Here is a 13734-nt window from a genome sequence, read left to right on the forward strand (position 1 = left end):
CAAAAAACCCCTAGGTTGTAATGCACTTTGATAAAGACAAATATTTGTCAAGTTTTGTTACGATAATGGTGTAAGCTTAGAAGGTAGCCAGACTTGATTCAAATCCTGGTTCTGCCACTCAGTACCTGTTTGGCTTAGGGGAAATTACTAAACCTTTCTAACTGAGCCTTAGTCCCTCATTTGTAACAATAGAGATAAAGCTATATACAGTAGCAAAGGACCTGCATCATAGGTGTGCACTAAGCATTAGTTTTTCTTACTCCCTCACTCCTGCTCTCTGTCCTCAGTTAAAGAAGTAATTTTAATTTATTTCAGATTATACATGTTTATCTTGCAGAAGAAATAAAATTATTGCACTATATAAACAAACACATACACAATCACTATAAATACATATTCTGTGGATCCAATATTATTAGTCCCATTTTATAACCAACTAGAGGCCCAGTTCATGAAATTTGTGCACTGGAAGGGGGAGGGGTCCTTCAGCTTGGCCTGCACCCTCTCACAGTCCAGGACCCCTCGCTCCTTCCTGCCCGCCTGCTTGCTGCTCCTTACTGCTTGGCTTGCTGCTCCTTAGCACTGCTGTGCAGGCGGGAGAGGTTCCTGCCACCACTGCTGTGCTCGCCAGCCGTGAGTGAGCCCGGCTTCTGACTGAGTGGCGCTCCCCCTGTGGAAATGCACTGACCACCAGGGGGCAGCTCCTGTGTTGAGCATCTGTCCCCTGGTGGTCAGTGAGCATCATAGCGACCGGTCATTCTGATCATTCCACCATAATGGTCCCTTAGGCTTTTATTATATAGACTAGAGGTCCGGTGCACAAAAATTTGTGCACTCGGGGGGAAGGGGGCTCCCTCAGCCTGGCCTGTGCCCTCTCGCAGTCTGGGACCCCTCGAGAGATAACGACCTGCTGGCTTAGGCCTGCTCCCGGGTGGCAGAGGGCAGGCCCAATCCCTAGGTGCAGCCCCTGGTCGGGCTCAGAGCAGGGCCGATTGGGGAGTTGGGGCGCCACCCCCTGTCATGCACAGAGCAGGGCGATCGGGAGGTTGTGATGCCACCCTCAGTCATGCTCAGGGTAGGGCCAATTGGGGGGTTGGGGCACTGTCCCCTGTCACAGTCAAGGCAGGGTCGATGGGGAGGTTGTGGCGCCACCCCCTGTCACGCACAGAGCAGGGCCCATAAGGGGGTTGGGGCGCTGCCCCCTGTCACTCACAGAGCAGGGTCCATCAGGGGGGTTGGGGCTCTGTACCCTGTCACGCACAGAGCAGGGCCAATCAGGGGGTTGGGGTGCTGCCCCCTGTCACTCACAGAGCAGGGCCCATCAGGGGGGTTGGGGCTCTGTACCCTGTCACGCACAGAGCAGGGCCAATCAGGGGGTTGGGGTGCTGCCCCCTGTCACTCACAGAGCAGGGCTCATCAGGGGGGTTGGGGCTCTGCCCCCTGTCACGCACAGAGCAGGGCCCATCAGAGGGTTGGGGCGCCACCACTCTCACACACAGAGCAGGGTCCGTGGGGAGGAGGGGGATTGGGGCGCTGCACCCTGTCACACACAGAGCAGGGCCGATCAGGGGGTTGGGGTGCCTTCCCCTGTCACGAAAAGAGCAGGGTGGATAGGGAGGTTGTGGCCCCGCCCCCTGTCACACACACAGCCACAGGGCCATCAGGGGGTTTGGGTGCTGCCCCCTGTCATGCTGATCCCCGTGCCGGGAGGCCTCGCGGCTCCACTGATCCCGGTGCTGGGAGGCATATTACCCTTTTACTATATAGGATAGAGGCCTGGTGCACGGGTGGGTGCCGGCTGGTTTGCCCTGAAGGGTGTCCTGGATCAGGGTGGGGGTCCCCACTGGGGTGCCTGGCCAGCCTGGGTGAGGGGATGATGGCTGTTTGCAGCTGGTCACACATCCTTCAGGCTGGGGGTCCCCACTGGGGTGCCTGGCCAGCCTGGGTGAGGGGATGATGGCTGTTTGCAGCTGGTCACACAACCTTCAGGGTGGGGGTCCCCACTGGGGTGCCTGGCCAGTCTGGGTGAGGGGCTGAGGGCTGTTTTCAGGCTGGGGGTGACTGAAGCTCCCAACCGCTCCTTTTTTTCTTTTTTTCTTTTTTTTATTCTGGGCCAGCTTTAGCTCTGAGGCTTGGCTCCAGCTCTTAGGCCTCTGCTGCTGAAAGTAGGTTTCTGGCCTTTGCTTACAATGTTGCGATCCTGCTGGCTGAAGCCTGGGGGACTAAAGCTGGGGTTTTGTTTAGCTTCTGTATTTGTTACATAGTTGCTTAGAGTTGCAGCTCAGAGGCCTGCAGCGGCAGGCGGGGAACGTTGGAGTCCTCCGTCACTGAAGCAAGCAAGCCTCATGTTAGTTTCAAGCTGCCTGGCTGCCGGCCGCCATCTTGGCTGGCAGTTAATTTGCATATTGCCCTGATTAGCCAATGGGAAGGATAGCGGTCGTACGCCAGTTACCATGTTTCTCTTTTATTAGATAGGATTGGGTCAATGACACAGCACTAGCAACTGGGGAAGAAGGGGAGGGCTCAAATCTAGGGTATCCCAACTCAACTTCTAAGACCAGGGTGTTTTTTTCAAATCCTTGGTTCAAATGATCTTTGTTTCTTATCCATCCTGTATGTCAGCTTCTCTCAAGAAGGCTCAGATCCTCCTTCACCTGCCCTCAAGGTCTGGCTGTGCTACCACCCCTGCCTTATAACATCCGTAGGCTCGGGTGTGCCCTCTCCCCGGGCATAATACAAGCTTTTCCAGGTACTTCCTGCTAGAACCTTCTGATACATAGAGCACTGCTTCTGTTACCTTGTGTGCCTGCCCATTCCCTTAGCCTATGGCCTGTTTGTGGGTGGCTACCATGTACATTTAACTTCCTTAAAATCAACTCTACACCTTCTCTCATTTACTAAAAATATTCATGTTTTGACTGTGTGCTCTATATTCTATAATCTAAGTTAATGTGTGAGATTGCACAGATATAGTTCCGCACAACATTGTGTGTGTAATACAATATAACATTGTACTCGGTGAACAATTGATGGGATTCTTTCCAAGGATTATTACGGGAGGTTTTGTTTATGCATTAACTTTGAATCGTAGCCCCTATCTAGAAAGTGCTTCATTATATTTGCAAGACTATTCTCTTTGTTGGATATACATAGGTAGAATTACTCGCGAAGGGCACACATTTGGAGTCAGGCATTCCTGGGCTTGAATCCCACCTCTGCTTAATCTCTTGCAGCTCCATTTCTACAGGTGTGAAATGAGACTATGTTAGTGCCCACGCCTTAGGATAGCTGTGAGCCGCGACATGTGCAGTGTGCATCTGTACATCCCCAGCGCCCACCTTGTTGCAGGCATATGGAAATTTACTCAAACTGCAGCTGTTATCGGCTGGCGGCATCCCTCAAAGGTTAGAACTCATGAGTAATTTCCCTAATGGTAGTGGTTTGCTGTGTTGCAAGGGAGTTGTGAAAACTAGAAATCAGCGATCAAATGTATGCTTTCTAGAGCTACAGACACAACCAGTTACCTTCCTTCTCTCTCCTCGCCCACCTCTGTTCCCTCCCCCAGGTTTTATGCCTGGCCACAAAGATGACTCGAGGGTTATGCCGAGGCTTCTCCAAGGTATAACATCCTCTGTTCCTGCTGGTGCCAGCTTTATTCAAACGCAAAGCGTGCTCAGCACTGGCCCCCAGACGCATAACCAGAATCCAGAATCAGTCACTCCCCCCTGCGAGGCCCAAAACAGATGTTGGTTGTGGTTGACTTTCTGTATCTCCTACCTTTGTCCAAAAGAGATCCTAGGCATCCAGCAACGGAGAACTGTCTGCTATCGAAGTCCTGTATGCTACTATCATAAAATACTTTTTTTTCAGGGAGACTCCATGCATATCTTAAAGCCACGGTTCTCACCCTTGGGCACAAATTAGAATCTCCTGAGTGGCTTGTTACAACACAGACTGGTGGCCCCCTCCAGAGTTTCTGATCCAGTGGGGCTAGTGTTGGAGCCAGATAATTGGTAGCTGTGATACTTTCTCGGGTGATGTTAATGCTGTTAGTTTGGGGACCTGAAGCTTTCACTGTCTATAGGTAAACTGTGCATTTTCTCTCCTGTGTGGTGCAACTGAGAACAGCGTTAGTGGTGAAGAAAGGGATCTGACATTTACTGAGCACCTATGACATTTGCCATGTGCCAGGTGCTTCACTGAGCACTTTCCCCATATTGTCCTATTTAATCCTCACAGCCTCCTGCCAATCAATTCAAAAAATTATTTCTTGAGACCCTGTTATGTATGAAGCAATGGGCTGTGCTAGGCTCTGGGACTATGGAATGAAGAGAATGAACACTACAGGCATAATCCTGACCTCCTGGATATTATATTTCAGTAGGGAAGCAGGCTTGCGAAGAATAGTCTGTTGCATAGAAAATGGAAGACCAGAGAGGCTAAGTAACTTGGCTAAGGTCACACAGCTAGTGGGAGGCAGAGAAGAAAAAACAAACTTAAAAACCATTTTACTTCCAGTGAACCAGAGGTTCTCAGACTCTTTGGTCTTAGGGCCCCTTTATACTTTCAACAATTATGGAAAACCCACCAAGAGCGTTTGTTTATTTGGGTTAAATCTGTCAACATGTACCGTCTTAGAAATTACAACAGAGTGATTCACCTTTTGAGAACCATGGCACTGCAAGTAGCTCTATCATTCTCAGATTCTGAACCCTAATTTGTTTTAATGACTTTGGTCGCCATGAAAGATGAGAAACTTCTCATCTCTTCTCAGTCATGTTTTTTAAACACAAGAGTCTCTCAAGCTTTAGCTTATATTTCTAGTGATGGTGACTTCCCTACAGAAAAGTGGAACCTGCTTTGGATTTTCCTTTTTGTATGTATGTGTGTATGTATGTATGTATGGTATGTATGTATGCATATGTCTGTGGTAAGGAAAAGCAACTATTAAATTGCCAATCACAGAGCAAGCTAAGATATAGTGGCTTTGCTGTTCACTGAAGGACCTCTGTCCCAGCGGAGGGCATTTAAGAAGATAGAGTTTATAAAAGACTGTGACGCGTGTTGCCATCACAAGGGAAGCCCGAGCATGCTGAGAGATCACTCCCGCTGCCTCGTAATAGGAAGAAAAGTAGATGCGCGATTGGGCTCGAGGGCTTGCAGATTTGATGTAACGTTGGCAGCCGAATCGGGTTTAATCGCGGGCTAACGACCGAAATACTGCCCTTCCCCATCATTTTCACTCATTATCTAATGGGAATGAGAAGTCCTAGTAGGCATTTTCCTTCAGTGTGTAATGGTCCGTGGTTGTTCCGACACTGACGCGCGCTCTCTGGCTGACTCGGGATGTTTTATGGCGTCGTTAGGTTTTACCAAGTACAATCAACGGAATCAGAGCCGACATAACAGTGTGGCTCTCAATTGATGATCAGTGAATCCAAATTGCCTTTTCTTTTTATGGAACCCAGAGAACTAAGGGGGATAGTGCAGCAAGCTTAGTGCGGTTTATTTAGAGGTAGCGGATCCTTGGATGAGAAGTTAGGAAGGGGATCTGCCAATTGTCGAATTATTTGTTTATTTTTTCGACACCAAACATCTGGGTCACTGGTTCATGGAGAAACTTTGAAAATGTTTGTCCAGATGTTTGATAGCACATCCCATAGCCAAAACAAGCCAACCCAAACCACGAGATGCTAGATGATCACTTGTCATCTCCCTTCAACGCTGAAATTGGACACGAGCGTCTCTGATGGTCGACCCGGGGCAGCAGGCATTCCTGCACACAGCACCCAGGGTACAGCGCGCATTTTGCCAGGGGACTGTAACTTTTTTGGAGGAAATACCTTTCTGGAAAGAAGCACTTACAGGAGGGTCTAAGGCATAAGTGATTGTTGAATCACCGTTGCACCTTCACATCCCTCGGGTGTCTGAGATACATCTCCTGAGGGCCATCGCCTGGGAGCCCTTTGAGCCAGGTTTCTTGTGCTATTTTTAAGTTGTGAGCTTTTGCCCAGAATTCTCAAGTTCTGACTTGATGGGCTCATGTGAGCAACACACACTCACTCCACGTGATGAACCCTGTTGGTTTTGCAGGCTGCAAGGGCCGCTTCGGAGAACCCCTTTCTCTGAAGCCGCACAAACAGGGAGGCAGCTGGGCCACCTGTTTCTCACTCGCCCACCCTGTAATGTGAGCCCAGGTAATGGGCTCACAGAAGATCAGACCTGCGTACCGACTGACCCTTCACTTCTGCCCGGTGTCTGCCTTGCCGACCACGCTAAGCAGCCTCGCTGAGACTTGCCTCCAGCAGGGATGGATGAGAGTTCTTCTCTATGGGAGTGGCATGGTGATGGAACCTACCTAATATCATGGGAACATCATCGTCCCTCGCTGGGGAGAAGACATCACATTCATTAGGGAGGCTCAGGGCTTGGTTACTTAGGTGGAAACTTCTGTCTTTGCGTGGCTGGTCAGGAACAGTTCTATTTCTGATTCCCATTCCTTCCCTGTGCTGTCCGAGTAATTATAATAGCTGGTTATAACGTTCACGCCCTTAGCTCCTTATTCTGTTATTTTTTAACGAATCTAAGGGAATTTTGAGGTGAAATAAGACCCAATTAAAGCAAACTTGAGATCTGCAGCCCAAAGAGGTCATTGTCATATGAGATCCCACGAGGGCAGAGGTCAGCAATATACAGCTCCTGGGTCAAATCCAGCATGCAGACTTTATTTTTATTTTTTTTGTAAATAAAGTTTTATTGGAACAGAGTCACACCTCTTACTGCCTCTTGCTGCTTTCACTCTACCATGGCAGAGCTCAGTAGTTGCAACAGAGACTGTATGGCCCATGAAGCCTGTTATCCTTGCTTTTTATAGAAAAAGTTTGCTAACACCTGCACTTGGGGCATATCTCTGTTTGGCCATCTCCAGGTGGGAAATGTACATAGACTTCAGAAAATCCAAGGGAATATTATTCTGAAATATGGATTGAATATCTAAGTGAAAAAAAATTTTTAAATATTTTTTATTGATTTTTAAAGGGAGGGGAATGGAGAGAAGGAGAGAGAGAGAGAGAGAGAGAGAGAGAGAGAGAGAGAGAGAGAGAGTAACATTGATGTAAAGGGGAAACATTGATCGGCTGCCTCCTGCACTTCCCCTACGGGGGATGGAGCCCACAACCCAGGCAGGTGCCTTGCCCGGGAATAGAACTAGCAACCTTTCAGATGATGCCCAACCAACTGAGCCACCCTGGCCAGGGCTCACTGATAAAATTTTGTTGCTATGCATTGTGAAGATCTTGTACACAGTAGGAGCTTGTAGGATGAATGATTATGCATTTCAAGATAAATGACTTATGGTCTGAGTTTTATTTCCCCAGTTATAAAATCAAAGTGTTAGATTTGATCTCTTAAGGATCCTTCTTGCACGGCTATTCTACATAATGTTAGAGAGAGAGGAGGTAAAACAGTCTTGGTGCCTTGCACCCCAGTCTGCCAAAGCGACAGCCACGGCCTCGAGAGTCACCACCTGTCATATTCATTTAGCATCAGCTGGAATTATTAGGAAGGGTCAACAAGCATGACCACCTGCTGGCAGTGATATCAAGTGTCTTACATGGAGAGAAACAAAGGGATTTGAGTTGAGCGCATCAACATTTTGCTTAATGTCTGTTCTGAGTTGTTTTATGGAGATGGGCTTGAAGAATGGATTTGTGTTCGGCGGCTCTCGGCATAATCTTGGTCACGTGCCAGATGGGCCTAAGGTCCCTTCACTCACGTACCAAAATCATACACTTCCACGAGTTTCCAAAATTATTGTTCCAGGAGGAGACACCTCCAGATTGATCACTTAGTGGGGGATGAAAGGGGGAGAGGTGATGGCAGTGTCCTGGCTCTTAGTGTCCCCTCCCCCCGTCCCCCCCTCCCCCCGTCCCCCCCCCCCCCGTCCAACCCCCCTTCCCCTGTCCCCCCCCTCCCCCGGAGAAATAGGACATGTGCCAACCTGGGAGCAAGGCTCTGGCTCTGTGGAATGATTTGGGTAGCTGACTCCTGATTCAGAGCATATGCCATGTCCCCCTTTAGTCACTGGAGTTCCCACGGTCCTCTTTGCTGGGGGAAAAAACGCCGGGGTTTCCATCTGCTCAGTTCCACAGACCTGACCTCGGGGTTATCATTGATTAATCCACTCATTTGGGAGGGTGACACGCTGCCTCTGCTGAGAGGTGAGCAGAGCCTCAGCCTCTGCGTCCTGGTCCCAGGCTGCTCCCGGGATTTCCTTCCAGGCACTCCAGCCTCCGGAGCACTGGGCTCAGACGCAGCAGCCCTGCCGGCCTCCCATCCTGGTAAGTGACTTACGCACCGTGGCAGGTCAGGCAGCCGAGTGCAGGGGGACCCTGGGCAGCCCTGGGCTGAGGAGGGGAAGCCCACACATAAGCTTTTGGCTTCCACCCGCAGAACCCAGACCACTTTCTCCCTTTTGGGGAAGAGAAGGGCAGGAGGGACAGAACAGGACCGACACTGGAAAGATAGAGTTTGTGCCACGTACGTAGTGCATCTGCTCCCTTTAGGCTCCACGGGTGGGAGGCGTGTTGCATGGACAGACTGCCCAGTTCCACTGGGGAGCTGAATTTGTTCCTCTCTGGGCTTTTAGTTTCGGAGAGCTCCTAATACTCAGAACTTCTGAAAGCCATTAGTCTCGGGGCGAGAGGCAGAGAGGTTGCTTTTTGATCTGCTGAAGTCTGGCTGATGTTGCAGTTCCGTAAAGTGGCATCACTGTGTCAATGGAGAGCCTTAAGGCAAATTTCCCTGAATCCTGAGTTTCGTATTGGTTACCTCTATTGTTCCGTGTTTTCAAGTAACTGGGCAAATGCTATGTGCATCACGGTAAACCGTCCTTACCCCTTTACATGTGTATCTCCTTCTGCCCCATTTAATGTATGTTTACAGTCATTGACCAAGTTTGTCTTTTAGTGCTACAGTGTGGTGCAATACCGTGCCCATTCCTCTGAATCAAATTTATTTAAACCCTCCATCTAAAACAACAGCTACCCGAGTCTTCTAGCTACTCCCCACCCAGGGCTTAGAAGATTTCAAGTGCAATCGAGGCAGAGCCTTAGAGGTGAAGTTCCTTTTAGGAAAAGGCGGCCCCGTTTCTGCAGCTTGGAAGTGAAGATGCTAACAGTCGGCCTCCCAGAGTTGGCCACCATGTACAGCTTTCACCACGTGCAGCTTTCTCGCCTGTCCGATTGCTAAATGCTGATCCTGGCACGGAGACCCTCAGAGCTTTCCCCATGTTCTTGTTTCACAACTCCCGAGAGACGTGCCAAAGGGAAGGTGATAAAGGACACTCTTTTCGAGATAAAACATGATTCATAAAGGTGGCAGCCATGCCATATGGGAGCAGTGATTAACAGCGGCAGAGTTTGCTAACAGTTTTTTGTTTTTTTAAATAAAGTGATAGAGCAGATTTTCTCATTATTCCGTGTGTCGGTGCTTGCTCAAGTGCATCGCCCTGGTTTTGCTCGGCCCCCTTGTGTTCTGCAGCAGTCGAATCACCCTTCCTGTCTCAGCGGGGCTTGTGTCAGGGCTTCCTTAAATATTTCTCATCTATGCCCGGTTATTCTCCCAGCAATAGTTTAAGTTTCAAGACACTGATTTGGTATATTGAGACTGCAACCTCCTTGAAAACCACTCATCCTATTTTCGTTTTTAGAGTCTGTTTGGACGAGCAGGAGGGAGCGCATTTCCAAGGCTTGTGCATTTGGAATGGCGTTACTTTAATTTAGAGCCGGGATGGCGGTGGGCAGGTGCTTAATGAAGTGTCACAGGTTTAAATGGCCTTCTCTTGCGATCACAGCAGATATGGGCTGCAGGGCTTGTGGGTACAGACAGACAGACCGATAGATGGGTACAAAGACAGGTGTACCTCTGAGATGTGCAGTGGAAGGGGAAGAAAGCTCCTATATTAAAATTTCATGGTCACCTTAGAGAAATAGGTTAATTTTAGGAAATGCATTTTCATGAACTTCAGTTGTGTTTGACAAACGAAGCAAGCCCTCTTTTCCTGACGGATAACTCCCCCTCCCCCCACTTCTTGCCTCGTATAGGGTGGTAGTTTTAATCTTGTTTGGATCACAGTTCCCTTAGAGCAGTGATTCTCAACCTTCTGGCCCTTTAAATACAGTTCCTCATGTTGTGACCCAACCATAAAATTATTTTCGTTGCTACTTCATAACTGTAATGTTGCTACTGTTATGAATCGTAATGTAAATATCTGATATGCAGGATGGTCTTAGGCGACCCCTGTGAAAGGGTCCTTCGACTGCCAAAGGGGTCGCGACCCACAGGTTGAGAACCGCTGCCTTAGAGCATCTATTGAGAATTGTGGACTCCTTGCCTGAAAAGTGAACACACAGACTAAAGTCTGCATCCAGATTCAGGGGTGTAGGGACCTCCCTAAGGCATAGACCTTCTCCTTTTCCCACCCAGAGTTGCTTCATTGTATCTTCAATGGATGTGTTCCCCCATGGCAATTTTTTTTTTTTAAAGTACATTAACATTCACAAACTCATGGTTATTCTGTTAGAGGGAAAGGAGAACAGTAGAGTTGGAGACATCTTGGGAAGCCGGAGCTGCCTGGGATCTTTCATGGGGTTGTCACAAAGAGTTGTGCGTTTGCCAAGATGTAGGCTGCCGCCTTCCTGTGTTGTCTGGGCACACTCTGAATTGAGTGTCGAGGCCCTGGGGGGTGGATGGAGGAGGCGGGTGGAGGAGGGATGATGGCAGTGCCATGGGGGGTTGGCAGAGAGGGAGGCATGGCTGTGTGCCAATGAGTGTCCTCAAAGGCACTCCCCTGCGCCCACCCCATGGAGCCTTGGAGCCCGGATTCCCTGATGGGCTGCCTGGGAAGCCGGTGGACTGAGGGGGTCATGTGATGCCTTGGCACAAATAAGAGGAGAAGGCCTCCCACTGCACCTCCTGGTGGAGAGCCAGTGGTGCCTCAGGCTTATACCCAGACGCCCTCCAGAGCTCTCAGTCCTGGGCCACGAAAGGCAGCCTTCCTGGTGCTGACTTCCCAGGGTTGGTGGCACTTCTGGGCAGGACATGGTGGGTGCTGACCTGTGAAGCAGACAGCATTGGAAGGGGGTCACACACAGCTTTATGCAGGTGCATCAGCAAGCCTGGAACCAGGTGCTGGGGGGCCCGTAAGGCACCAAGAGATATTCCGGAAATAGAAAGGGACCGAGGATAAACATGGAAGACTCGGAAAGCCAAGGGTAAGACTTGTCCTGCATCCCAGCCTTGCCCCTCTTTTTTATTCTCCCTTCTCCTTCCTCCCACCCTTTCTTCTAGCTTTCCTTCCATTTTTCTTTCCATCCTTCCTTTCTTCCGGTCTTCTGTCCTCCTCCCATCCCTCTCTCCCTCCATCCTCCCCTCTCTTCCTTTCCCCTCCTCATTGTCTTCCTGTTCATTTTTTCCATTCACCTTTCCTCCCACCCAGTCTTCCTTTCCTTCCATCCTTCCTTCAGTTCTGCAGACGTTTGAGGTGCCTCCCGGGTGCAGCCTGTCTTTCGCTTGCATGAGTTTTTCATCCCTTCTCCCTCAAGACGGGTCTCCCTTCACGCTCTGCAGGGAGAGAGAGAGATTTTTGTTCTGTTACCTTTCCTCCACTCCTTCCTTCCTGGTTTGCCTTCCTGAGTCGACGAGCATATATTGAGCACCCACCTGTGCCGTTTACTGCCTTAGGGGAAAAAAGCTAAAAATGATGATGGACTTTGCTTTCAGGGAGCGAACATCAAATTTAGGAATCAAGGTACAAGCATGTGAGGAGCCAAGTGATAGTGTAATTGTTGCATGATGTCACAAAACAAAAATGTGAGATGATGCGAGACAGTGCGAGCGCTATTGCTGGGCGAGTGAAACGAGACATGTTTTGAGCCCAGGGAATGGAGCCTTTTTTTGTAGGGTGGGTGGGCTTGGGAAAGTCTTACAGAGAAGAAATATAAACTGGGGTTGCAAATAGGATGTTAACATTTGGAGAGGAGAGAAAATTTCAGTGCAGCAGGGGGACTGGTGTAAGTGAAAGCTAAGTGGTACCGGTCATTTTGGTTGTTGCTGTTGCTGTATTTTCCAAGGGAACGTTTCAGGGGAAGCTGTTTCGCTCTTTCAGGGCCCCTTTGACTTCTCCTGGGGGTACTGCCATCTCCTCTCTAGTTTCCATATTTCCCCCCCAAATGCCGTTTCTCGTCTGCTGGTGATGTGCTCAGGGGAAACATCCAGTTTATCTGAGAGCTACCTTGGTTAGCAGTCACTTTATGCTGCTACTTAGGCTGGAAGTCTAAATACAAGAGACGGCATTGAAATCTAATTTTCAGCTTGGTGGTTGACATTTCAACTAATTTTTGTCAGCTCTCGGGGGAGCCAGCGCACTGCTTTGGGGGCTGGTGGGCTGACTGGGGGAGAGCTGAGCGAGCCTGGGAGTCATAGGTTTCAGTTGGGATTCCTAGTGTGGCCGGTCTGACACGGTGGAGTCCCATTCAGGACGTAATGCCTGGCATGTCATTGGAGTTTTGGTTTCTTTTTATTGCAGCAGATTAGGGTTGAAAGGATCTTAGAGGTCGTCTTGCCTTTCACATGGTCCAATCCTATAGGTCAGGGAGCTCTCCCGTTTTTGTTGCTCATCATATGCACATTTAATTTGTGTTCTCGGATGTTTTCATAGTAGGTGTGTGTTAGGAGCTGAAACCAATTTATAGCAGTGCCTGGTCAGCCCTCTTACCCCAGTGTTTGGGTCTTTTGTGGCAGTGACTGGAATGAAATGTGACCGATACGTTGTGATGACAGCCTAGCCATGGAGGCTGGAGATTCTGAGTGTATTCCCCCTGAGGCTGGCATTTCTCTGCGATTGTTCCGTCAGGTCCTCTTGAAGGCTTAGCCTCGTCAGCAGCACTGCTTGGGAGATACAGGGTGGCTGGGTCCCCTAGCTTGTGGCCTTTTGATTTTTGCCCTTAAGTAAAGAAATAATCCCTTTACCAAATATTTGCTGGCTGCTCAGAAGAGAATGTTCTCATTGGTGCATTATAATTGATTATTAAAATGTTCACATTCAGGCGTATTATATACCGTGTGTGTGTGTGTGTGTGTGTGTGTGTGTGTGTGTGTGTGTGTGTGTGTGTGTGTGTAGTTAAAACAAACGATTCCCTTTCTTTCCAAGAACAGTGTAGTGATTCTTAGGGTCTATTTGATCTTTCCTTCTCTTCCGTCGTTATTTGAAACCTGGTTAAAGGGGTTCCTGTAGCAGAAAGGAAGGGGGAAGGAACATGGCCCTGGTGGAAAACAGAAGCCTCACTCTAAGCTACCCTAGAATGTTTTTGCCAAAAGGCAATTTTGACATTTTTTTATTCAACTTCACATGTCATGAATAAGGAAAGCCTAGATCCAGAGATGTGAAGTGATTTGGGCCAAAGCGACGCTGCAGATTAAAGATAAGCCACCGAGAACAGATTCTCTGGCTCCTGAAAGTAACTTGATGTGCAGAATCTTTGCATCCTGTTAGCAAAAGAAAGCAATGACAATAAATATACGATCAGTGAATACATCAAACAGTTTTGTTCCACATTTTATTAGGAGTGATTTAAGTAAGTATCTTGTGAAAGACACAAGCCAAGGACATAAAACATTACAAGACAATGGAAGTGTGCTCCTCCCCATATACCGTGGGACACACTCCCATGTAAT

The 13734-nt window shown here is 48.9% G+C and overlaps 1 protein-coding gene across 4 annotated transcripts in view; it reads left to right on the top strand.

The window, feature by feature from the left end:
• Positions 1-13734, top strand: part of CPNE4 (copine 4) — a 347796-nt gene that overhangs the window by 10470 nt on the left and 323592 nt on the right. The window contains exon 1 of one of the 4 annotated variants that reach the window (XM_059663963.1): positions 10990-11273. The exons of the other annotated variants lie outside the window; for them this stretch is intronic. Within the exon in view, the coding sequence (XP_059519946.1) occupies positions 11251-11273 (23 nt within the window). The 5' untranslated portion in view covers positions 10990-11250. Of the gene's footprint in view, positions 1-10989; positions 11274-13734 lie in introns of those variants that run through there. 4 annotated transcript variants of the gene reach the window in all.

The sequence above is a fragment of the Myotis daubentonii genome, chromosome 14, assembly GCF_963259705.1.
Source record: "Myotis daubentonii chromosome 14, mMyoDau2.1, whole genome shotgun sequence".
Classification (NCBI taxonomy): Eukaryota; Metazoa; Chordata; class Mammalia; order Chiroptera; family Vespertilionidae; genus Myotis; species Myotis daubentonii.